This window comes from Pagrus pagrus (genome assembly GCF_965226575.1).
Source record: "Pagrus pagrus genome assembly, chromosome: 23".
Classification (NCBI taxonomy): Eukaryota; Metazoa; Chordata; class Actinopteri; order Spariformes; family Sparidae; genus Pagrus; species Pagrus pagrus.
The window spans coordinates 19,409,210-19,435,707 of NC_140205.1; the positions used below are offsets into that span (position 1 = coordinate 19,409,210).

Sequence of the window (26,498 nt, forward strand, 5' to 3'; positions counted from 1 at the left end):
GTTGTTGTGCATTTTTACAGCCTGCAACTTTGCTGCTTTGGTTCAGTGTCACCACTCGTCATTTACAGCAGCAGCAGGAAGCTGTTTTCATCAAACAAGCTCAGATAAACAGCACAATGCACAAAACCAGAGGCCTGTACTACGAAGCACTTCCAGCATTACCAGGACATGTTTGTTATCTGACTTCAATAAAACTAACAGTCGCAGTCACGCGCGTGGTCACATGTCGATAGGTCAACTCAAGTTTTCCATTAGTCTTGTAATGTCACTGACCCATTATCATGGCTTTACGAGTAGATCTGACCACAGTTACATGTCTATTCCATTAAATTAATGGTGTGGATTAGACTTACTCTTATGGCGTGTGACAGTTTTAGCCTTAATATCTCACCTGCAACCCTCATGGTGTAAATAAATATGAAAACATTCAGTGGTACCACCTGTCTTATAACAGATACAAGGCTGTAGTGCTTCAACCTTTCCCTGTTGTAAGATGACATCAGTATAAAAAAGCATAATAAAAAGGCTTTAGCATTGTTAGCAGCAAACAAGGTAAAAATGACATGTGGACAGGAGGGGGCATCCTACATGAGTACACCTGTCACGATCTGCTCAGTGAGCTTCACAGGACATTCTGTGAATGATGGATTGGTCAGAAGGTGGTGCTTTTATATGTGCTGATCTGTTATCTGGAATACAACCTGCTCCGAAGCAGGTCAGGTGTGCAGCATAAGTTACCATGACGATGTCCCCAAGTAAGAAGCCGTTGTAACGCTAAAAAACCCAGAGTTAACCCTGAAGTTACCTCGCTAACCACAGATCCTCAGTAGTGCAGGCCTTTGCTCTTCAGCAAACTGCAGACAGACGGAGTTGGGGACCAGCTGGTGAACATAGTGCAGCATTTATCAGCTAAAGAGAGAATACTGGACTCCATGAGGTGATTTGTGCCTGCTGGATGTGCAAAGGGACAACTGCTGGCTAACAAATATGTAAGTATGTGGTTTGATATCTGAGGTCAAACTTGGTTAAATGAGTCAATACACAAAACACAGGTGAACATTTAAACCCACAGTTTTTATTTGGATTCTAAAAACTATATTGACATGATTGACAACATAACCCGGCTCAGAAAAGTCATTTCTAATAAAAAATAAAAAGAACAAAAATAAATAAAAAGGATTATGTCATGCTGTTGTGGTTAATACAGCTGTTTGTTGTAGAGCGTTACCACAGAGAGATGAGTAAACTAGAGTGAAAAGATGAGCTGGGGCTGACAGGATGAAGACCGCAGTCACAACACAAGGACACACTGAGTCTTCCCACGGGCGGGTTCCTGCTGCCGCTGTGGTCCATCTGTTCCTCGGGGGGCGAGATTATTTAAAGATGTGCAAGGGCACCTCAAACTCAACACTGTGCCATCATGATGCTAGACCTCCAGCAAACTGAATGGATGCCGAAGTCTTAGTTTGATATAGTTAAAACCACCACAGGAAGCTACAGAAACTTCAACTATAGAGCTGGTTTGTAACCTTTTTTTATCATGCTTGCTAGTACAAGAGATGAGGCGCCTTCAATCCAGGAATCACATCAGTCTGTTTTCCAACAATCTGGGTGTCGTTAAATATTTCGTGAGAAGACGCCAACTGTCCAGCGCTAAAATGTCTGGAAACGTGATTCACAGGAACATTTTAAATACATCCTGTGATGTTCTACAGAGCTTTAGGAGCAGCTGAAGATCAGTTTGTGTCACTTTTAAAATTCTCTCAAATGTGAATATGTGCTGGAGTTTTCTGTCTTCATAATAGTGAATTGAATATCGTTAAATTACTGTTAAATTAAGATAAACTCAGAATTACCAGAACACCGTGACAGCAGTTGGTTGTGGTTGCAGGTGCAGAGAGGGCATTGAATCTTGCTTTTCAGCGTGGTTTTGTTATTCTGTGAGGTTTGTGAACACATAATTTTTCCCCAAAACTTAATAAATGTAATAATATTACTGTATTCAAGGATAAGTTCAGCCAAAAATGAAAATGTACTTACATCTTCTCATCCACATGCTGATTGAAAATTTCCATCAGCATGTAGATGAGTAGATTTAATGAGAAATGGGTGAGCTTATCATTTAAATAATGTTGTTCTCATTTTATATCATAAACTACTACACCGTGCATTTTAAATGGTCATGCCAGTGTCCTTCAGTTAAATATGGAGACTTCTGACATCCAGCACATGTAGGCACCCACCTTGTCACTGACTATTTAACGAACACAAAAGCAGTCCATTAAGCTCGCAGCAGGCCAGCCAGCAGAACCCAGCACCAGGAAGACTTCATACGTGTGAAATTTATTGTGACTGTACCCTTTCGTCCAGAACATCCCACCACTGTGGGTGAGCAACACAGTAAAATCCAACCAGCCTTTAAAAACCAGCCCAGAGGCTTCCTCTTCCACTAACACACCATGTCCACTCTTTCAATAACGGTTGGTATTGAGTAAGGACGACCATGTTTACAAAAAAAAAAAAAGACATTGAGGGTTTACTTGAACGTTTAAAAAAAAAAAAGCATTAGTCACATTAATACAGAAATAAACAAATGGCACATTGAATTCCTAATTTAAAAATAAAGTGGTGCTTGAGGAACTTTCTTACTGAGGAGACAAGTTAAATAAATTACTACCATAAACGTTACATACAAATCTGGAGTAGTATATACAAAGGAGTTATTAGACACAAAAAAAAATCTACAATTTCAAATTTTATGTTCAACAAAGACAGCAGTAGAACCGTATTTTACATAGCAGGGTTTGTGTTAACACGTGTGGGTCAGAGTGGTTTGTGTGTGTGTGGAGGAGAGAGGTGATGGAGGTGGGGGGTGGGGGCGGGGGCGGTCAGACAAACCATTGACGTTAAAAACAAAAGTGACTTGATGTTTGAAACCTTCCAGCTAAACGTACGGCTCCTCTATAACTGTTACAGATGTACTCGTCTATGTACAAGTTAACACTGGGCTGTGTTGATGCAGCGGACAGTGAGTCTGAACAGCATCGCGTCCCACACACCGAGTACGAGTGAATGTGATGGAGGCTTGTATGTATGTGACCAGCTCTCAGACGTTCCCCTGTCCCAGCATCATTAAAGGAAAATTCTGATATTTTTCTTATGTCCATAGTTGTGGCCTTTCTGACCAATGAGTGATTTGCACTCACCACCTCCATTTGTAAAAAAAATATGAGAAAAACGACTCCAGCATGACAGCATATCTGAATTTTGTTAACTCGGAAATGTTCTAAAAAAAACTAAACAATCACGTGTTTCCTTGTTGGTTGAGGAAATTCTCTTACATTTTAAGCTAAATAATGTTTTTAAGAAATCATTGTCACATAGCTGACAACAAGGTCGTTTAGCTTAGCTTATTGAAAGGTTAATGTTTTGGAGATTTTTCTATGACGGCAACAATAAATCTCATGAAGCAGCGAGAGCCTCCAGAAGCTTTCCAAATGAATTAAATGTTACATTCATTATTTCTAAGCGTCCAGACAAAAGTAAACACAGAGAGTAGTCCTCTGGATTAGCATCTGCGTAGGGATCTACTTCCAGCTGGCTGGATTGAAGGAAATTCCATCCTTAAGAATATTTTTTAGCATCCATTTACCTGTTTTTAGTAGAATCTTGCTATATGAAACAATACGCAGTAGTAAATGTTCGGTATTGCTGCAGATGAACGGGTAGTATGCTAGTTTGCTAACCAAACTAGCTTGCAATTAGCTACAATCGCTAATCTACAGGGCAAATTTCTGTGTTTACTTTCAGTCAGACTTGGAGACGAGCATTTAAAATAATTTCAATTAATATTAAAGTATTATGTGGTTCGCTGGAGTCATAAAACACAGCTCCAGCAAACATCACAGGTGGTGAGTACAATGTCAGCATAGTCATAGTGGACACATTTAGGAGATCTAGGTTGAAAAATACCTGAATTTTCCTTTAACAAACATCCAGTTTCTGACACTTTGTGAGCACTGTGGCGAGTCAATATCCATCTCTAAAAACTGTATTCTCTCCAAAGCATCCCATAATATCACTCTGTTCATTAGTATCCTCCTTAATCTCCTACCTTCCAGATCTCCTTCTATAGATTGTATTTAAGACATCACAAGAAAATAAATCCCTCCTTTTTCCTTCAGCATCCCTTAAAAAAATCTGAATGTTAATAGTGGTTGTACGGATTAGAAACACACAGGTGAAGAGCAGAGTTTAGCTTAGTGAGGGAGGTTTTTTTTAATCTATTTTGTAAACACTCTCAGTGAAAGTTCACCGACACACTCAATACCTGACAGACTCCCATCTCCAACTGGCTCCCCTGGTTTGATCTCTACGACTGATTCATGGCTTTCACAGTATATCAGCATCAGCGTCGCCTGCTGACCACAGGTGATGAGCATTGATCTCTTTCTGGTACAAATTTAGATTTTGGAAAACAAAAAAAGAAAAGGAAATCCTTCATGAACCGTTGAGGAGCCCCCCCACCTCCCCCTCACAGCGACACACTTGACTTCCTCTAAAACTTCTGAATATTGATGCGAATGGGCTACATCAGGCAGTGAGAGGCAAAGAGAGGACTGAGGACCGGAGGGAAGAGCGTTAACTGTCAGCGTGTGTGTTCCTCTGGGTTGTTTTGGTCCGTCAACCCACCAGTCCATCTTTTTTTTTATCCTTCTCCAGAGCAGTCTAACGAGTCCTGTGCGTGGCCGGGCCGACTGCAGCTCCTCCGTCATTCCTCCCCAGTGTGTCTCGAAGGGCGAACAGGGTTAGTAGGAGGGAGAGCGGGGTTCTGGTTTACAGGTGGAGGGTCTGGAAAGATCTTCATGCTGGTCCGAGCTGCAGGACGCCTCACAGAAATGCGACAACATGCTTTAATATGCATTGTTTTAGTGCACGCACACACATCCAGCGCACATAGTGGTCAGACCGTCGGAGGGGGGGGTGAGAGGCTGCGGCTACTTGGTGAGACGACAGCGAGTGGTTCTTCAGGGACTTTTTTTTTTTTTTCTTTTTCTCATTTTTATAACAAAAACACTGAAACGTTGTGACGCGAGGTTATTAGTTCAACACTAGCAAACAGAACAGAGCTTAAGTGGTGAAAGGCCCCTTCCCCTCCCTGTTTCGTTGGGATTGGTCGGCAGAGATGTCCGTCAGGTGCCGCAGCACAGCTCATTCGTTCCTGGTTGCATTGCTCCTTAAAGAGTCCCGCCTCCTCTTTAGGCGTCTGACAGGCAGCTCTGAACACTGTCCATCCACAGCTGTGCGTTCAGGCTGTCCTGGGCACAGAAGTTGTACACTCGTTTGGTCGTCTTGAGCTGAAAGACGACAGAAGAGAAATTAATTCCAGCGGTCAATTAGGAATATCTGCTTGGTGAAGAGAACTACAGAGGCGTCAACAAACCAGAGACAACATGGCTGTACGCTGGCAGTTACATTTGGCTAGTTAAAAAGAGCCATTTTGTTTTGAGTCTGGTCTCACTTGTTAACTGCTTTATGTATGAACTTACATCAAAGAAGGCTTTCTCGTCGATGTTTTTCGGTGCTCCCATGGCAGGCGTTCCTGGAATGACGGACTCTACGTCGGCCAGCTCGATCACGCCTTTACACTCCTTGTCCTGCCTGGTCTCGTAGTATCTCAGCTGGGGACAGGGACGATTGTTAGACACTGATGCAATTACAATGTCTAATAAATAGTTTAAGCAAACACTATAAATGTATTATTTTGTTTCATGATGGAAACTCTTCATTTCCAGCAGCCCTCATTCTCACCTGATGTTTGGTCTTGTCCAGCACAAACCACCGTGGTTTCCATGGTTTCAACAACGCCCCTTTCTTATACAGGATGCCTTCAAAACTCCTGATGGTAGAAGGTAAGAAGTGTTTTAATTACGACACATTCGACATATATTCAAATGGATATCCCAGACAGCATAAGACATTATGGGAATAATCAGTATACAGAGTGATGGCTACGGACCTGTTCTCGCTCTCCGTGCTCTGGAACTGGCTGTAGAGCGTACTGGTGCTGGTCCGACCAGCCACAGGCGTGGAGGTGGCGCTGGCCTCACAGTCCAGAGCCAGGTTGATGGAGGAGCCCACGCCGCTCTCCTGCAGGTAGACGCCCTGAGAGCGGCGCTGGTGGCTCAGGTTGGACGACATCAGCAAGGAGCTGGAGAACGACGGCTGAGGAGGGAGGAGGAGAAGATTCAGGTGACAGTCTACTCCAGGAGAACAACCACAGTTTACAACCGACTTAAATCATCTTTAAAAATGATCTAACGATGATCTGAAACTTTCCATAAGCTGCATTCTGCTTTTTCACCAGCAGATGTCAGAGGAAAACAGCGTACACAGTGTTTGCTCTCAAATCCTAGACTACAGGGTTTGTAGCAAAACTGTGCTGCATTCACAACTTAATCTTAGAATAGCCTTTGTACACAGAGATCTTTCGGGCGGTGAAAAGAAACCGTCGGCCTCACCTTGCTTTCCAGTTTGGTCTCAGTTCTCTGCGTGGTCTTGATTTTATCCCACGTGTCCTTCCACTTCTCTGACGTCTGGCCGAGCTCCGCCTCCAGACTCTGCATGTCCTGCAGCAGCTTGGTGATGGCGTCAGGCACCGCCTTGCTCAGGCTGTCGTAGCACGGCCACACGATGCGCCGCTGCGACTTCGGCCCGCTGGTGTCGGGTTTTTCGGGCGTCTCCTCCGCTACGCGCTCCTGCCGGCCCCTCAGCTCCCAGTCGTAGCCGGGCCCCTCTGACAGAGTCTCCTCCATGTAGAAGTCCCACACCTTCAGGTTGGAGATGAAGGTGTATGGCCGCAGTACCTGTGGCACACAATGACTCTGTTGTTTCAATGTGTCTATGATCATTCATCATCTAACTTGAATATATAAAATACAAGCAGGTGAATGTTTCAGTGGTCTCACCTCCTCGTCTTCAGGAGAGAACATGTAGTTGTAGAAGATGGGCGTCTTCTTGTTGAGTCTGTCGATGTAGTCCCACACAGACTTACACACCTGGGGGGTTTTCCTGTCACCTTTCTCTTCATACAGCACTCCTGCACACAAACAGGACTCGTCAGGAACACACACACACACACACACACACACACACACTGCCCCTATAGGTACGGGTTACTGAAGCAATGCTACAAGTAGTGGACATCCGTCACAACATGACACCCTGTAGACTCGGACATGTTCTTACCCAGCTCTATGCGTTCGTAGTCGGAGTCGAGCAGGAAGGTGCGGAAGCGGTTGGAGACGTAGTGGTAGGCCAAGAACTTCAGGTAGTACTGACTGAACTCAAACTCCATGGGGAACTGGAGGTGTATCTGAGGGTGGAGGGAGAGACACAGGTCAGGGTTACAGTTTGAAGGGGAGGACATGGTCCACAAAGGGATGCTGGCAGCCAGGCGTGCACATGGCTCTGTTTATATTACATAGCGTGTCTGCATACATGGATTAAGTCCTGGTCATTAAAGATGATCCATGTGGACCCTAATGTACGTCACACAGACCTTCATGGACAATATAAATTAGCTTTAGAGGGATAGCTAGGATTATCTGAAATGGGGTTGAATGAGGTCCTTCTCCATTATCAGTTTATCACCTGCAGTAGATGGCGGTGTTTTAATGGGTTAGTTCAGATTCACCAAAGTCGCATAATAACACAAACAAACTAACCGATCGAGGCAGCGGTAGATCAGTAACTCCCAAGTTCTGGGAGGTAAAATTACTGTTTTTGTCAAAGGAGTCTGGTGACGTGGGAGAGTGATGTAACAGCTTCATGTAGGTAAAGTGGTGAAAACACTGGAAGTTTAGCGTTTAGTACATTTCAAACTGATTTCTTGCAGCAGCACATTGCTGACCTTCAAACACCAGTACTACTGCCACGTTTCCAAACTGGAGGTGTGCTGACTGCCGTCTACTTTAGTTATACACTGACTATGGTGAAGTACCTCATACGTCCTACTTCAAAAAACCCAAACCATCCCTTCAAGATGGAGATTTCCTGCAAGTGTGATGGCACCTACAATTTTTCTTTGGTCTAAAAACACACTGAAAAATATGAGGGGGCTGTTAGGTGATATTTAACTACTTATGAAGACACTGTGGGCTGGGAAACAGGTGGTTTCAGTCTCCTTCTTCAGTTTGAAGTCAGATAAATGAACCCTCAGTCTGTCTGTTAATCTTTGAGGAGAAAAGTTGTGTTTTCAAAGGAACATTGACTGCAGTGCACCGCTGCTAAAGCTTGTACACATTAAACAATCATTCACTCTTGTTTACATTCTGCTGTATGTCATCTTGTTATTATGTCATAGATTTATGTACACTAACAACTGCTTTCAGTGGCAGCTGTTAGTGTGTGTACACCTTGTCCCTTCCTGTTCTTTCTTTAGGTTATCATACAGCACAGAGTGTGAACAGAGAGCGGAAAATAATACAACATGGTCATCGTTAATCAACCTCTGATGCGTCGGACGGCAGAGTATTTTAAGTGTCACAGACGGGGCGAGGTCAGAACTGTGGGCCACTGACGCTAAATCTAAACCACACATCCTGCATATGATAAGAGGGCAGGACATACGTCACTGATGAGCCAAACAGGAAATACAGTCACAGGCTCACAGAGTATTATATACAGTATATATAGTAAGAGGAAAGAGAACAGGAGGCTGAGACATATACATCATTCTACACTGCTTCTCGTCTCAGCTGTTACTAATATTCTGTCCAAGTCCTTGTGCATGGACAGATAAATCAGAGTGATTCTGACTCTGACTTTTGTGCTTTATTTGCATAAATCTGATCTTTAGTTGAAAAACAAAAACATCCTTTCAATACTGAATTTCTGCTGCACTCCTCTAGTGAATAAAGCCTCACATGCAGCTGCAGACCCACCTGGTGTACGCAGTCGAGGAACTGCAGGAAGACAGGGGTGAAGCCGCTGCTCTGGCTGCCCAGCGTCTGTGCCCCGCGGTGGCTGAACCTGTGGCCGAACGACAGCCACTCCTTCTCCACCAGCAGCCTGAAGCCGTCGAATGTCCTATAGTATGGATCAGACAGCAGCTGCACCAGTGACACCACCTGCACACACACGCACACACACAGCACGTCAACGCTACGCCTCAGTCAAAGAACAGCTGTCAGCCGATAAAGACTTTAGGTGTCAGTCAAACCTGCGTGGTGACGTCCCAGCCGTCCTCCAGGCTGACCATGACCGACGAGCCTGCTTCCAGAAGCTCCACTACCAGAACAGAGACCTGCAGCACCCTGTGTAGCTGGACACGCGTATACAAACACACACACACAGGGTGAGTAAAAAAGAAAGCTGAAGGTCACAAAAGGCACGTGGGCAGTAAATGTTCCACTGAGAGCACTTACCAGACCCATCCACTCGGAGTCCTCCAGGCAGCGCTGGAAACTCATGTTGGGATCGGAGGTCGAGGAGCTCGGCACGCAGGCCTTCATCAGCTTCTTGAAGCTGTTCTTCACCTGCCGCACGTCACACACCTCGATGGGGACCACCTCCCACTGCTGGAACGAGTCCTGCTTCCCTCCCTGAACACAACAACAAGTTAGAACTGAATAAATGCCAACCAAGACCAAGAAGCTCTTTGTTCTCTGCTAACCTTCTTTATGTTTATTTTATTTTTTCAACATTCTACACATCACGTTAACGAGTGTCTCACTGTTTACCTTGAGCTGGGCCTTGTCTCCGATGATGTAGAGGTAAGCCTTCTGCTGGCGGAGAAACAGCGCCTCGCTCGGCCCTCCGTTGGGCTGCGGAGACTCTTTCCCTGCCAGGCGCGTCCCCACGTCTGGGTTGTAGGCACTTAGACGCCCGCTGCCCCTGATACTGCCCCATTTACCTGTGAGTAACACAAACAGACAAGCTAGAGTCTTCAAAGGAATCATGACAGGAAGACTGAATCACCAAACATCTTGTCGAAACCGTTCTCATGTTAAACAGCCATTAAAGGATCATATCGGTTTATCACGAGCCGAATAAACCGGAATGATCCTTTAAAACACACTGATGTGTGTAAGGTCCACAGCTACAGCCATGCTGGTAAACAAGCAAGAACGATTGAGAACTACTCAGTCCAGTTACTACTTCTGACTCAATGACAGCTACATTATGATGAGATGACTCTGATTGCTGCTGACATTCAACAGAGAGAAGAAGAATCAAACAGGAAACAAACATGACGTCAGACGGTAGAGCTGCAGCAGCAGCATGCACACGCACACGCACACGCACCCACACACACACACACACACACACACACACACACACACACACACACACACACACACACACACACACACACACACACAGAGGCTATCTGGGAAACACAAGCAGGAACAACAGATCATTAGTCTGCAGAGACAGCACACTATCAGGAACCACGGCAAACACACTGACGCTACTGGGAAAGAGATCTGATTGGTTAGACAGTTGTGGAGGGAGGGGAGGGGGCGGGGCCTACTGTACCTCTAGGAGGGTTCCTGGCCTTGCCAGACACTTTGGGCTGAGAGAGGGAGATGACTTTCGCCCTTTGACCCAGAGCTGAGGTCAAACGACAAAGACGGCCCGTTAACAACAACACCACACAGTGGAGGATGGTTTCACACACACACTCACGCACCCTAAACATGAGCTACAATCAACTCATTCATCATCCTCCTGGCCCAGTCCCAGTTTCACTAACAGATTTAAGACTTGAAACACAATTCAAACATTTTGTTTTGAAACCAGGACTGTAAGAAAGCTAACAGAGAACTACAACATGGGGACACACAGACACACACGTGTCTCACCTCCTCTACTGAAGGTTCCTGGAACATCCTCCTTGGTGCCCATCACCTGCTTCATCAGAGCGCCGATCTTGGGCTGCCTCAGTTTGTCTGAGGAGTCTGTGCACAGAAGAAAGCATTAGTGATCAATGAGGCTCTTCTGACAGTAGCGTGTTGTGTCGCTGTGTGCTAGTCCACCCACCAGAGGTGCTCATGTGTGTGGAGGTGAAGCCACTGAGTGTGTTCCTGCCGCTGTTCTCGCTGTAAGACGGCATGGAGCTGATGATGGCCTGCAGGTATTTCTCCTGCTCCAGACTGGTGGAGTCTGCCTGGGAGGGCACTGCACAGAGAGAAAACACATGAACAGACCTTTAGGTTTCAGGTAACCGATTACTTACAGGTACAGGTTATTGGCATACGAGCTGCGCTAGATAACAGTTCTTCTAAGCTCTTATCCCTTAATCTCTTGTACGGTTTACATGTAATATCCTGATCACTCAGGTCAGACCAAGAGTTCGTTGACCTCTGACCTTGGCACATTACGTAAATTATCAACTAGATGCCTAAATGAGATCTGTGTTATATACCTGCAGTAGGAGCATTGGGGGACTTGAAGAAGCCCACCACCCCCTTGGCGTGGAGGCCTGCAGATCGCAGCAGGACGGCCTTGGTTCTTGAATTCCTCCAGCAAACCACAGGGAAGCGATTTTGCCGGTAGCAGCGGCATATTCTGTGGATGGTCGTGTCTGGGATGCTCTGAGGCACAATCAGCAGGCCAGGGTAGCTGTGACACACACACACATTGTATTAAGCACTGTAGAGATGCTGTCTGTATATCACTCCCACCTCTCACCCCTCATTTCTATGTGTAGTCTCACCTCCTGCAGACAGTGTACATGCGGTTGACAGTTGAAATCCTGAAAGGCTCGTTCTTTGAACGAGTCAGGCTGTTACTGAGCGTGCCCAGACCCAGGCGCTGGTAGTCGCGGCAACAGGCCCGCTCCACGACGTTGCTCATGGTCTGTCTGTCAGATGAGCGAATGGTGGAGGAAAGGGTGAGGGAGCTCTGGTCCACTTCCTCTGAAACTGTGAAGGAGAATGTTAAAAACAAGAGTTTCATTTCCAGAACTAACATGTGACTGTGACGAGCTGAAATTCACAATTAGTGTGAAAAATGACACATGAACTCTTGGAGATATACGACTGTTAAAATGTGAGAGGGAAATAAATAAAACTGTGATTACCTGAGATTTCATCCTCATCCAGCTCTGACTGCAAGCTGCTCCTGTTCTCCCAGGTGGGGGGAGAGTACTTCTTCCGGGTCACATACTGCCGGCCGATGGTCTTCTTTGCACTCTTCACTAGGTTTTTGGAGAGCGTCCTGAAAAAGACAAGAAGGAGGGAAGAAAAGAGATAGTTGAACATTTTAAAATACATCACTGGGCTGATTCTACACCATTCAAAGTCACTTGGTATCCACTTCCTGTTGGTCCTTTTAGCACACAAATGTGCCTTTACACTTGAGCAGTGTCCCGACTCCAGCTGACAATGAGCTGATTTGATTCAATGTTCAACTCAGTGCATAATCGACAGCCATGAATTCACTGGTGTGTTGCTGGGTTAGCATGCCACACGGCCTGAGTCTGACTTAATATGTCTGAATGGAGATTTAGCACAAACAAGCACACACACATGCACACGCACACACACACACACACACAGTGCAGAGATGGAAACAACAGGGCCCATAAAAGGGCTGACCCATTTTCCACTAATGAATTATTCAAAGGCTTCTCTCGTGCTCCATTCATTCTCCAGAAAAGAAAGAGGGGAGAACTTTGTCTGTGTGTGTGTGTGTGTGTGTGTGTGTGTGTGTGTGGTCAGAGGGGTGGGAAGGGACTGAGGGGTTGGCTGCTGAGACTTTGAATAAAGAGAGGACAAATTCACATAGTGGCCACACTGGAGCATTTACCAATACATTTATAAAAACACTGACGTGAGGTGACGTAAAGTCACTAACTCCTGCGATCACTTTGACTGAAATGATAATTCAAAACCAAAAGCAAAAGATTACAGCAATCTTTTCTCAATGCATCATATTCATGAACTCCTCCATGTTGATGCTGTGAGAGCTCCAACCAGTTCTCCTGGTGCAATAAAAGCAGAGTGGGACACCTGACCTCAGAGCATGTTTTCACACTCAAGGCTTAATGCACTGCGTCATGACAGAGGTGACTTTAAATGCATGCAGATACATTGCATTACATGGAACACTTATAAAAATAAAAGGCAGCTCCTAATGCTCCTAATGTGCAGTCACCCCTGCAGCAAAAGCGTTAGGGTTGGGGTTACCTAACCCTCACTACATATTTTTACCCTGGTCAAAATATGGAGTGAAACAAAGTTGAATGAAAACAATAAAAAACATTTTTTTTTTAAAAATAGCAAACAAGGGTTTCCTGATGCTGACTAGTCTCTACTTTTTCAGCCTCTAAGGTTAGGGACAGACTTGGCATGACAGAAAGTTGAGAGCCACTGTTTTAGTTGCAACAATTAGTTGATGAATCAAAAAATCATTTTTAAGCAAAAATGTCAAACAAGAGCTGGTTCCAGCTCCTTAAATGTTAAGATTAGCTGCTTTTCTTCATCATTTATGACAATAAATCAAGAGTCTTTGGGTTTGTGACTGTTGGTTGGACAAAAGAAGCAATCTGAGGACACTTTGGGCTGTGGATAACATTTTTCATAATTTTTGGAGCAATTTTCAGAAGGCCATCACTTCTTTTGTTGTTTTATTTTAACTAGCCACTAGGGAGCACCTTTCTACTGGTCAAAGTGAGGGAAAACTAGTTTCACACGCCTAAAAAAGAGGAAACTCACTGCCTACATAGCATCAGCTCTGCTTGTGGCAGAGGTAACGCTGCTCACATTACACAACCAGCAAAGGAGAACAAGACCAGATCACATTTGTCCAACAAAATACTGACTAAATACTTCTGCACCCCGTAATAACAATGTGTTTTTTTTTTTTTCAGAAAGCCAATCAGTTGACTTTTCATGTCATTTATGTTCAGTTAATGAAGTTACTCTGCTACACTTACTGCTATAATTCAAATTCAAGTCATGATGGAAAGAAGCTCTTGGTTTTACCACCTCGGTTACACAATACACTATAACAGCTTATGACCTTTAGCTAGGTGAAATACGGGGTGAAAATTCTTGAGCTGCAGGTGTGAATGAATAACTTGGTAAATGGGGCAAACATGAGAGCAACAGCTGGAACAGTTCTAAATTCAGCTGTTACAGCCTCATCTGTGTCACCATGTGAGTTACTACACTGTAGGACATGGTGTTTGACCCACAGGATGTGACAGGGTCCAAAGTTATGAGTAACTTAACAGCTTGTCAGGCTCTTGAGAGACATCGTGCTTGTGTTTCTGATTAATGGTTACTTGGAGCAAAACTGAAAGTAGTTCCGTTTCTTCTTGCATAAAAGCACTGCACTGACAAACTCATTCTACAGAGATGTGTCCTTACTTGAGCGACTGGTTCTTGTCCTTGGTCTTGTGCTCCACCACCATCTTCCCACACTGACCCACAGTGAAGGCGAAGGTTCCCTGGACGTGTTGAGGATAGCGCAGCTTGTGCATGTGCTTCCTGAAAACCTCGGCCAGGTCTGATGCCACCTCCTCGTCAAACGCAATCTTCATCAGCTACAGGTGGGCAGAAAAACAATGAAATCAGAGAAAAGAACCGCAAGCTAAGAGGAACTGGTTCTTTGTGATACAAGTTTAGAATCCAAGAGTACCTGGAAGGTGCTGGAGCGGAGCTGGAGCCCCTCCTGGACAAACTGGTCCATGGGTAAAGTGACTGAGATCCTCTTCTCCTTGGTCAGAGAGGCGATGGGGAACGAGCGAGTCACTACCTGTTCACCCACTGCAGGAGGAAGAGCCACAGACAAAGAGCAGGGTTTAAACACAGGAACAGGGATAAGCTCAGGCCTTTCAAAATGTATCATTTCTCACCCAGTGGGTCGGTGGGTGTGCCCTTGAAGATGAGCCGGTAGGTGGTGAGGAAGATGGCGCCCTCAGCAGGCAGCAGAGGCGGACCTCCCATCAGCCCCGTGGCCTCCTCGCGACCGTCGGGGATCAGGTGGACTCGCATGGCGTCCATCACCAGCTCCTCACCGGGTAGTAGTGTTGGCCTCAGCAGCTTGGGCTGTGCAGAGACAGGAAGAGAGGAGGAGAGGAGGAAGAATAATGAAGGAGTGAATAAACCGAGTCAAGATATGAAAAAGAAGGAATCTGATCCCAGTAAAATGCCACTACAAAATTGCATTTTTATTATTTTTTATCTATGAAATTTTAACGCGCTGCTCTAATTAAATGCGGCACTTACACCTGTAATATACAATAACACATGAGTAACCGTGCAGCCCTACGGTATATACACAAAACAAGACCAAACAAACACTCCACTCTTCACAGTCTCATGCTTCCACAACCATGCTGAGGTTACAGGCTGGATGACCTGCACTGTTTGGAAAGATTAGACAGGCTAATGTTGAAATAAATGTATTAAAGTTGCATAACACACATGTAGTTGATCTGGAGTGGTGGGATCTTGGCAGAGACGACGTTACAAATAAAAAGATAAATACACAGAAACAAATGTATAATAATATTCACTTGGGTGTGTTTATTTCATATTTCTTAAAAAATACAAGGACTGTCGTGCTTTGGACAGTCCCTGAGGATCCAGAGCTTGATTACAGGCCTCTGGACGCTGCTGAGCTGTTCTGAATACCAACAGTATGAAATATGACGCTGGCTTTGTCCTCTGGCCTCTTACATCACTTCCTGTCCTCCAGTGAGGCCTGGACTTCCTAATGAACTCCACTTCAAATAGGAAAAGAATTATAACTCTGCTAACCTGTTTCATAATCTGTTGCACAACACCTAATGCCAAACACTCCAGCTGCATTCACACAGCGGGAAAAGGGCTGAGTTTCCTCTGTCGCCATTCAACTGTTGAAGCCACGATAGCTGTAAACTTCACACAATAGTTTTTGTGTTTAAGCTCAGCCCAGAGTCTCGTATCCACTCGGACATGAACTTACACGCAACAAAAGAAAACGCTGACGGGACATAGTGACGGCAGAGGCAGGAAGATGATGGAGGAGGACCTCACCAGGAGGCTGAGCAGTTACATGTTCCACTCACAAGTCTTTGGTGAAATGACCAAACATGTTATATCAGGCTGCGCACAGCCACTGTCCCTCTCCAACACACTGCACGCACGACTAACAACACCCTTCGGACTGAAGGCACTCAGCTCTGCAGGACCTCGGGGAGCTGCAGCAGCCAGGCTGAGCTCCACCGGGACCAAACGGCACGACAAGGGCGAGCAGTCACCCAGCATGCACTGCTCAGGCGTGCTGTGAGTCACACAGTTCTGTCTCTGGCGTACCTGCCGTGACACTGTGAGCTGTAGGGATTGGTGGACAGGGGAGTGGGCGGGGCTGGCTGGGGTACTGCGAGGCCTTTGTCCAGTGGAACGTAAAAATAGGAATTGGTTACCTTTTGGATCGGAGGCAGTCTCTTACTCTCCCTGTGGACTGCGTCTAACGTCTCGATGTGCATCTGAACAATATCTGCGAGGGAACGGACAGAAGTGACACATTTTCATCATTAGGTTTGGTTTGACACTGTGGTTCAAAGAGAGATCGGGGGGTATGGTGCCTCCGTACCTGGTATCATGGTGTGGAGAGCCTTTAGGTGTTCGTTGGTCACGCCGCTCTCATTACACACTTTATCTACAAAGCGGTTGATAAAGCGCACAACAGAGTTGGCCACATCAGAGCTCTCAGCGTCTTCAAAGCCGCTCTCTGTGTCGTAACTTTCGGCCATGCTGCCTGCAATACTACAAGACAAGAAAAAACTGCTTCAACATTTGTGGTTCTAAATTCTAACTAAAAACTACCAGCTTGAGAAAAGTGCTACAGGACAAATCAAAACAGCATCTGAGCTGAGCCCCTTAATAATGAAGACTAAATGTTTGATGACACACTCCAGTCCCTCTTGGCAGGTGGAGCGTAGCAGAGTTTTAATCTTTAGGGGCTGAATGAGAAACTTTAGTTCTCATACTGGATGTAAGCTGCACACATACGAGAGTATTTGTATATTGTTCTGGGTTTGTGTTCTGTGTACAGTGTGTTCACCTAGTGGGAACTTTTAGGCTTTTATGTCTTCACACGTAACATTTTGTTTATGGATCTCTAATCATTGAACTCAATCACCAGAGTTACTCTGACTCATTATGTATTCAGTGTTATCATTATCAGTATTACAAGCAATACTGTGGTATTTACAGTTAAGTCAGTGCGCTTGGCTGTGACACAATGACATTACTTCCTCATTCTGCTAATTTCTAGAGAAATGTCAGCATCACATATTGTATCTGCAATGTTTTGTGTTCGACTTTGACTTCATTTCTATTTTTAATGAAAAATAAATACTGGATGAAATAATATTTACTTAACAGATTACAGACAGCAAATCGTAAAAGATGTTTCCAGGCAGGAACTATTTTGCAATCTTCACTCACCAGGATGAGATCAAAGTTTACCTTACATACATCATAAAACAGGACATTATTTTGGCCAAAGTTCAATATTAGCATTTACAAACTTTAAGTGGAATTGTGTGAATTAGGAAGATATTAACATTGTTTACAGAACTTTTTTGTTCAAATAAATGATTCTCAGCAAAATTTACTTTTAAAGACTTTACAGGCCAACTTGAATATTTTTCATCTTTTATTTTTACATTCCGCTCTGACAGCTGTTGGTACCTGTTTGTGACGTAGCTGTTGCTGACACTCTCCACGTCTCCGAGGCCGGAGCTCCTCAGCAGGCGGTTCTTGCTGGTGTCCAGTGGCAGCAGCAGGTAGCTCATCCTGTTGGCGTAGTGGATGGCCTGGCTGAACACCGTGCTCTCCTCCTTCTGCACACGCTCCGCCTGCATTTCCTTGCTGAGCGTGGGCCACAGCCGGTTCTGCTCTGATGCCAGATCCAAGGCGCTGATTTCCCTCCCACTGCCTGACCCGTCCTGCTGCTCCTGACGAGACATCAAAGGAGGTTCATGAATGATTAATCATCTCAAGATAAAAATGACACTAAGCTCAGCAGGTTGGGAGATTGACTCATTAGCGTGTTCGCTGTGGTGGATGTTTTTTTCCCAAAAATTCACAGAGAACCTTTTACAATGTACAGCACTATCAATCATCATATCTTTGTTCACTCTGGTTTTATATCGAGTGCCAGATAGGTGCTCACAGAGTTGTTCTGCTGCCCCCCCTCCTCGGTCTCCAGATAGAGAGCTCTGATGTGGCTCTGGACGTCGCTGTAGAACATGGACTCCCAGAACTGCATCGTGGTCCACACCATGTGCTCCTGTACACAGCTGTAGGCAAACTGAGTGATGCCTGCGCCCAGTTTCTGTCAGACAAACACGGAAAGAGACTTTTATGAGGGAGAAAAGACACTTCAAATTTCTGAGCATTGAAACTTGGGGAACAACATGTTTAGTACTTCAGAATCCCCTCACTCATTGAATTGTAAAACCCTGAGGAGTGATTTAAAGGTCCCATATGGATTATAAAGCAGGTCTAGGTGCTATACAAATACTGTGAATGTATGAAAACACTCAATTAACAGAGATATGTATGCAGCCTGTATGTAGAACCTGTGCCTTTAAAAATTATGTAAGAATTTTCCACCTGATGTACTCATACTCCAAACAAACAGGGGGCAGCATATTAAGTAACCACTTACAGCTGCTAACTGTAGCTGCCTTTAGCTAGTTAGCTCATTAGTGGAGCAGCAAAGGAATTTTTCTTCAGTTGATTTTGTTTTTCTTACCGCTTTGAACTGAAATTTGTACATACTGCACATTTAAACGAGCCATCAGGACTTTCATAAGGTCATGGTGTCAAAACTGTACAATCCCCACCTTCAGCCATGCCCCCAGCATGGCACAGACAGAGCTAACGCGGGCTGTAAGAACTGACCAATGAGAGCAAACTGGACTTTTTGGAGCTGGGGGCCTTAAAGAGACAGGCACTAAAACGGAGCATTCGGACAGAGGGTGAATAGAGGTGCTTCAGCAATGGACAGTATGAGAAAAATAATGTGTTTTTTGAATATCAAAGCATATTAACATATTCTAGTGGACACTCAAAATTAAAGTAAGGTAAGTAATATGGGACCTTTAAATGGGTTCTTACTAAGGCTTAATTTAGCTAACGTGGGGAGACTTTGGTGATGCTGGTTATAAACTTACTCTGCAGAAGGCTGTGACCAGTGGAAGGAGCGCAGCTGCAATGCCGTGTTCATCTATATGTGAGCAGTCCTGAACAAGAACAGATAAGCAATTAATGATGTGACAACTTGAAACCATAAAACTGAACTGTATTCAAAATATATAATCCAGGGGGATCATGCTTTAAGCATATTTGTAAAGCTGTAACAAGCATGTTAGATATTCAAAATTATTTCCCCCTGCAGTCAAAAAACAAGTCAAAATAATTTTCAATAATTCTTTTTTAGCCATGCTAGCAGTGTGACCTGAAGGATGACAATGTTGGTTGGTCTACCACTGAAATATCGCAAGAGCTACCCGATGGATTGCCATTACATTTAGTTCAGATGTTCAATTTTACTAATAAACTACTGTGTATCTCAAGTTTTTTGGCTATGATATTGATTCTAGTGATATTCCTGTATTTGCAGGCTCACCTGTAGGGTGCAGTTCATCATTCGGACAACGTAGTCAAACTGCTGGTCGTCCAGCACTGCCCGGTTCTGCAGGACGTGCTGATTGAGCTCCTGGGTCAGACAAATCCGGGCTGCCCGACCCTTCAACGCCCGCAATACAGCTGGCATTAACTGGAGAGAGAAGATAGAAACAACAACAACAGCTGAGTCACAAACACGACTGCTTCACAATCATTAGACCAACAACTAAAAATGAGGGCAAATAACACCTTTGAAAAGAAATAGGAGGGACAAGACACTTAAAAGTTTAGAACCAATGAAGAGGGTTTTGTTTCTGCTTGTTGGTATTCAGTGTTTTGTGATAGAATTCACTAAACTCTCCTCAGTCAGTCTGCTCATGCAGAAATAGATCACTCTTACCTTCTTGGCCTCCAGCATCTTGTTCTCAAAGATGTACGTGATGCAGTTCCTGACCACCTCCAGCCTGCGGGCGCTGTTAGCCATTACGTTGCCATTCCTGTCCACGATGTCTCCTGTGGAGGTGGGGAGCAGTGATCAGACGCTCATTCATCACTGCAGCACCAAACTCAACCTCATTAAACACACACTGTGAGACAGGCTGTCTATTAAAGTTCACACAGGAAGTTTGGGGTGCAAGTGGAGAGGCTGAACTTTAGTCAAGTGTTTATACCTTTCCTCTTCTGGTGTTTACCGCTACACATTACTTCATCTAATTTGTAATTAATCTGATCCAAACATTCTTAAGACTCTATATCTACCACATTACCAATTGACATAAACACAGTTTCAGCCATTTATTCCTCCCCTCAGCTCACCCAGTGGGGGCCCAGATGGCACCATGCTCTTGAGCTCCGCCTTGACTACAGGAGGTGCAGTCTTGAGCTTGGCGGCAGCGTGGTCGATAAAGAGCTGAACTGCGACGTCATCCAGCCCAGGGAAAGGCTTCTGATTGTGTGCATTGTTCTGGCTGTTTTCTGACGGTCGTGTGACTTTGTGCATCGCCACAGCGGGGTAAGGATTCTCCTAGAGGAAGGGAAGAGTAAAGGGGACAAAAAGTAAAACTGGTGAGAGATGGAAAATAAAGAAGCAACTGAACAAAAACAAAGCTATAAGAGAGACATAACACATACACTAGGGCTGACAGGAAAACAGCAGAATACAGCTTGACTAATAGGTATTCCTTGTCAATTTCATTAGACAACGTACATTTTTGAAGAGCTGCTCCGCCAGCTCCTTGACATGGTTCATGACTTTGTGTGGACAGGCCTCCTCTTGTCGTATCCGCTCCACATGATTGGCCACCAGCTGTGGACACAGGACAAAGAAGCAAGTTTACCTTAAATTTCAGCATCGTCGTTTCGACTTTAACAATTACCCAGAGTTTAACAGTGACAATTTATCTTTCATAAACATGTGTTACAAAAATCAGCACATTGAAAAGAAAAGTCAGCTTCACAAATGTTTAATGAGAAAGGGAATGCACTGAAGGAAACGCACAACTCAGGGCACCCTTTGAAATCCACTTGTTTATTATTTTTGCAGACTGCACTGGATTCTACACAAAACAAAAAATACATATATAAAGACATATTTATTTTCAGATAGTGTCACCAGCCCTTGGCAGCTGAGTCAAAGTCAAATGTGGAAACTAGTCTTGCTGTGGTCTCTTTTCATACATTCATGAAGGCCAACTCAGCCAATTCTGGTGAATTTAAGTTATGGGCCTCAATGGCTGTGCATCTAGAAGTGGAGTCCTTGAGAGGGTTCTAGGGGGTCCCAGCAAAAATAGGAATAGTTCATTTTCATTATAATTCCATACATAAGTAAAACTATGACAGATTGTATGACTATTCTGGTTTCCATACAATTTCTGTCATAAAACATTTAAACGCAAAATTCTTATCAGATGGGGGTCGTGGTCTAATTTGCATCAGTTAAGAATCTTGATGTGAAAAGGTTTGAGGACCACTGCCCTATATAACATTACACACTATAGTTTACACTATAGTGAGCAGCAAATAGAGATTTTGAACACATGTAATCATCGTTTTGATTCATTCCGACTGTCACTTTTTCATTTACATTATGGGACAGGAGCAGAAATTCAGAATTTGGACAATAATGTTTGGGGCACAGTTCTGATTTGTAAATGAAAAAAAAATCAACACTATCCCAAAACATTTAGTGGTGCAGTGTGCTGACAGACTCACGTCATCAAACAGGTCAGTGGCTCTGTAGGGAGGCCCTCTCTCTGACACGAAGCCTGCAAACGCCATACCGTCCAACACCTTCATGAGGAAGTCGTCCTCTGTCAGCGCCCTCTGGCCCAGGAAGGCAGCCTGTGGAAACACGTGTTACACTAATCTGATCCTCGTTCAGGAAACTCAGCATAAACAATGATGGCCGCTCTCCTGGCTCCTGACTCGTTCTCTTTAGAACACAGAGATGATTGGTCAGAGTTGTAATCATGGGCAGTATTGTTCACACACCTTGTGGAAGCGGATCACTGGCTCTGGGTGAATGCGGATGATGTGTAAACACCAGCGATAGCCCTGGAAGAGCCGAGCAAACAGCCACAGGAAGACTGCCCGGATCTCCTTATCCTGAAACACACACAGCAGTCAAGTTGAAGCCAACACAGACACACACACAGCGCGCGCACACACAAACACACACAACAAAACTGAAGGACTAATGGAATGAGGAACTGAACTGGACACAGAGTCTGGAGAACTTCAATTATCCTGGAGATAGAATGCAGATTTAATCCAGCTACATTTTTGGCTTTTTAAAACTACTACATTACTGTAAGACATCAGGTCTCTCGCAGCAGCAGAGTACACAGGCTTTGGATTCATTCTGACCACTTTAGACATCATTTTTGGTTGAGGGTATGAGCAATTTGGCTGTACCAACAGCTTACTTTGGTGACTTCTTAGAGTGCAGTGATTCATTCAGCTGTCTATCAAAAAGCCTCTTGAGCTTAATGCTGCGCCCAGAATGTGTCATTGTGTTGAAGTTACTGGCTACATTTAGGAAAAGTGCTGTACAAAGAGGGCAGGAGCAAATAAAACACTTTTTCATTTGGTTAATTTCTCACAAGAAATATGGTCAAGAGACTTAAACATTATTAAAACCTCAATGTAATTTTGAGACTTCTCAGAACTCAGTGGTGTTTTTCTTACCTGGATTTTGAGTGCAGAGGGTTGCGTGGAGAGAGGAGGGAAGGCATGATCAGCGATTTCCAGCTCTGGATCCAAAACCTACAACAAACATGAAACCACCATTAATCTGGGTTTGTTCTGTTCATTGTTCTGGGTAACTGAGTCAAGTCCTGAGACAAATCTTCAGCCACTTTTAGGTCAACAGTTAGTAGAAAAGTGTTTTTGTTTTTGTGCAGCTTTAAGGAAATAAAATCATTTGAAATAAACTCTTTGTTTGACAGTGTGGAGACACATAGTAGCAGCTGCAAGTATCCAGTATCAGTATCCAGAGCCCAAATTACCATCAACACATGCTACCTTGGAAACAGCCATCAGAATCAGGCCATTTCATGAAAATTCATCCAGCTAACTGTAATGAGAGCATAGCAGCTAAGCCCCGCTTCACGTTGCTGCCCAACTATCTACACCATCATCGCTCCTGTAACCTTCACCCAAAGCAGCTTCTTCCTTTCTCAGGGAATATTTCTGAGAATTAATTAATAAAAACACAGACCTGCTACACCTGATCAGTTGTGTCTTGTTTCAATGAGGGAGGTCGGTCCTGCCTATGTGAGCTGATCGGACCGGCTAATACACTTTGGGGTCTGTCTGGGTCATTAGTTCATTAGCCAGAACCTGCTCAACTTAAGCAAAAATCCGTGTCTGTACACACAGCTCTGCAGCCTGGCTCAGGCCTATAACCCAGTGAACTTCTCTTTCCCTGTTTTCCAGCTCTAAATTCATTACTGCAGAGCAAGGACCATGATACACAAGAGTCTCCAGGTTGTAAGCCATAAAGCACACAGAGCAACCAGCGACAAAAACACAAAAACATGTGGGATGACACCATAAAAACACTTTTATTTTTTATTAGCTCAGTTTATTTTGAGCCTTGTCATCTTAGGCATTTAGCAGCCGCCCAGTCAGTGGGTCCAGGGTCAGCGTTTTGCTCGGGGACACTTAGACACACAGATGTTGGTAGGAACAGGATTCCTTCGGGGTATACAGTATGTAAGACAAGGTTCAATCCGACCACTGTCATCTCTCTTAACATGAAGCAATTACAAACACAAAACAACATTCTTATCAGATCCATGGAACAAAATTACATCAAATGGGTCCGTGGTTGATTTCCTTGCACTAAGTCACCTTGATTCACACTTTTAATTAGCTTCTTTTTTGTTGCAAGAAACAAAGGACATCAGCATAGATAAAACTAAAGATAATAAAACAATTAAAAGAGTATAATTAAGATAAAAGAAGCACATCACAAGGGTGTGCAGTAAATGTTATGAGTTCATCTTGTGTGTCTGTGTGTTAGATAAGAGGGCAGAGTGAGTGACTGCAGGAAGGCAGAGGTAGAGACAGTAATAATGACTCATACAATGAAGCAGATTTCCTTCTGAAGGATCCTCAGAACATAAACTATTGATCTAGCATAACAAAAGATGATGCCAGATGGTAAAATGAATTATGACAAAGATTTTGTTTTGGTTTGAGGAATGAAATTTTTAAATGTATCCGGGCTGAATCTTTCATTGGCTTCCTTAGGATGGAGAGACAAAGCTGAGGAGAACAACTGAAGCCTTTTCATATTCATCCACAAGTAGGAATTTAATATCACTTTTAATTTCCTTTTTTGGGGTTGGTAAAGATTATAGAAACCAGGAAGAGTACCTAAACTTTGAAAGTATCCAACTCACTCAACTCTCTCTCTTTTCTGTCTAATAAATACAAGAATAAACAACACTGTTAAATGCTTCAATCATATAAACAACAAGCAAAATAGCCGTCACAAACGTACCTCGATCCGAAAAGGTTAACTGGCACGGCAATTAATGTTCACCCTGTGTGTTTTGTGCACACAGGGTTAGCTGCTGAACGAGGTTGTTAATGCCACAGCAGCACAGTTCTTTGGGTCACTGTCTGTGTGCTTTGTACTACTGAGTTAGCTGCTGAACGACAGGCTCAACGGCTGTGTACTGTCAGTGCAGCACATCATTGTCCTCGCTAGCTGTATCCAAGTACCTCCTGTCTCACTCACATGTAAGAAAACATCTAACATTACCATAATGTCATTGTTAGTACTCACTGCTGTCAGGCTGCTATGTTAGTGTTGGGGGAATTTGGCTGAACTTTCTCTGCCATTCTTGTGCCACTAGCTGTCAAATAGCTTTCACAATACATCTACCTAGCCCTGTGGAAGACTCTGTGCAATGAGTGCACAGCCATTGGGCAGAGTGCAGGCAAGCAGGTACGTACGTAAACAGTTGGGATGGACATTGCAAGAAATGTAAAAAAAAAAAAAAAAAAAAAAGCTTGACCCCCGTGTCATAAAGATCGTGCTACACACATTTTTCTACAGCCTGGTTATAAAAAAGCAACGCTTCTGGGTATTGCGTTATTTCCAGATGCTGGGAAAATGAGTCAAAATAAAAATCTACATTTTTTTCCCCCCAACATCATAATACCGTAATTGTTTAGATGCTGTAAATTACTTGTGTCAAGGCAGTAACTGTGACACAAAATAAAATGTGCAGCTCTTTTATGCAGACCATGCAGAATATCATCCAACTGCAAAGTTTATTGTATCTATTTTACTTGACGTCTGCAGAGGAAGACTATCTTCAGCTTCTATTTTGGTAACACATTTCTTATATTACAAATACAGTGAGGGTCCGTGGGAAGAGTATGGTGGATTCCCAAAATTTAGGCTCCTCACAGCATCCAAATACAAACTTGGCATATCTGCGTTGAGACACATCAGCTCCAGCCTCTACCAAATAAACACATCCTGCCCTCGGTCTCAGTGACATCACATCTTCAAAAACTCTGTGCAGCCAGCAGAGGGAAAGCCTATCAAAAATGTACCAGAAACTCATCAAAGACAATAATCTAATAAAGTTTATCATCATGTCTTATACGTGACTGCAATCACAACAGTAAACAGACCATCCAGGATGACTTGGCATCAGAACACTCATCAGGAGGATTTTCCCACCACTGACTCGCTGCCCTCAAGAGAACTGGGAGAAGCCACGTCACAGGGATGGATTAACAATGTTTGTCATTAAATCTTAATTTTAAGATTCAAAATAAGTTGCTCTTCATCTGGTTTGTGAAAAGGCTTATGTGTCATTTCACAAGCCTGATGAAGAGCAACAGTGGTGGAAGAAGTACTTAAGTTAAAGTACCAATTCATCCATGTGAAAATACTCTATTACCACTAAAAGTCCTGCATTTAAAATCCTACTTGTCTTTGTAAAATCCTCAATGTACTTAGAGAATTTTAAGTAAAAGTACTGGTTCTACTTGACTGCCATATTATTATATATTACATAATATATTGGTACATTCTGATGTTGTAGCTTGTGATTCCAAAGGGTTACCACCTGCAACAAACCTCAATTTTTGGGAAACTTCTCTAATCCTTGCTTTATAAAGAACTACTGAATCATTTGACCTCTTTGGGTCACAAACAATTCTTGAAATGAAACCATGTGATAAGTTTAAAATGGGGAAATGTCTCTTCGGTGGCGTCTGCAAAGAACAAAAGACATCTGAAACATGACGAGGGGCCCCAACTAAGCACTGCTTTCTTACAAGGGCTCACACGCCAAAACATCTAAGAAACCACTGATTTATCCAAAGCAA

The 26,498-nt window shown here is 43.9% G+C and overlaps 1 protein-coding gene across 5 annotated transcripts in view; it reads right to left on the reverse strand.

Moving 5' to 3' along the window:
* Positions 1-1,055: 1,055 nt before the first annotated feature.
* sbf1 (SET binding factor 1) overlaps positions 1,056-26,498 on the reverse strand; it is a 66,500-nt gene continuing 41,057 nt past the window's right edge. For 3 of the 5 annotated variants that reach the window (XM_084346186.1, XM_084346184.1, XM_084346182.1), the window contains 32 exons: positions 22,827-22,904; positions 22,131-22,244; positions 21,852-21,980; positions 20,848-20,946; positions 20,457-20,664; positions 20,041-20,153; positions 19,642-19,791; positions 19,187-19,255; positions 18,181-18,342; positions 17,697-17,962; positions 16,594-16,766; positions 16,424-16,497; positions 14,870-15,062; positions 14,653-14,780; positions 14,382-14,557; positions 12,089-12,225; positions 11,723-11,930; positions 11,432-11,628; positions 11,047-11,184; positions 10,869-10,964; positions 10,543-10,617; positions 9,744-9,916; positions 9,429-9,605; positions 9,224-9,325; positions 8,946-9,131; positions 7,249-7,375; positions 6,969-7,099; positions 6,522-6,866; positions 6,020-6,225; positions 5,812-5,899; positions 5,550-5,681; positions 1,056-5,357 (listed from right to left, as the gene is read on the reverse strand). In XM_084346186.1, coding sequence (XP_084202312.1) covers positions 5,259-5,357; positions 5,550-5,681; positions 5,812-5,899; positions 6,020-6,225; positions 6,522-6,866; positions 6,969-7,099; positions 7,249-7,375; positions 8,946-9,131; positions 9,224-9,325; positions 9,429-9,605; positions 9,744-9,916; positions 10,543-10,617; positions 10,869-10,964; positions 11,047-11,184; positions 11,432-11,628; positions 11,723-11,930; positions 12,089-12,225; positions 14,382-14,557; positions 14,653-14,780; positions 14,870-15,062; positions 16,424-16,497; positions 16,594-16,766; positions 17,697-17,962; positions 18,181-18,342; positions 19,187-19,255; positions 19,642-19,791; positions 20,041-20,153; positions 20,457-20,664; positions 20,848-20,946; positions 21,852-21,980; positions 22,131-22,244; positions 22,827-22,904 — 4,749 coding nt within the window. In that variant the 3' untranslated portion in view covers positions 1,056-5,258. The remainder of the gene's footprint in view (positions 5,358-5,549; positions 5,682-5,811; positions 5,900-6,019; positions 6,226-6,521; positions 6,867-6,968; positions 7,100-7,248; positions 7,376-8,945; positions 9,132-9,223; positions 9,326-9,428; positions 9,606-9,743; positions 9,917-10,542; positions 10,618-10,868; positions 10,965-11,046; positions 11,185-11,431; positions 11,629-11,722; positions 11,931-12,088; positions 12,226-14,381; positions 14,558-14,652; positions 14,781-14,869; positions 15,063-16,423; positions 16,498-16,593; positions 16,767-17,696; positions 17,963-18,180; positions 18,343-19,186; positions 19,256-19,641; positions 19,792-20,040; positions 20,154-20,456; positions 20,665-20,847; positions 20,947-21,851; positions 21,981-22,130; positions 22,245-22,826; positions 22,905-26,498) is intronic. The other 2 variants (XM_084346183.1, XM_084346185.1) reach the window with 2 other exon arrangements.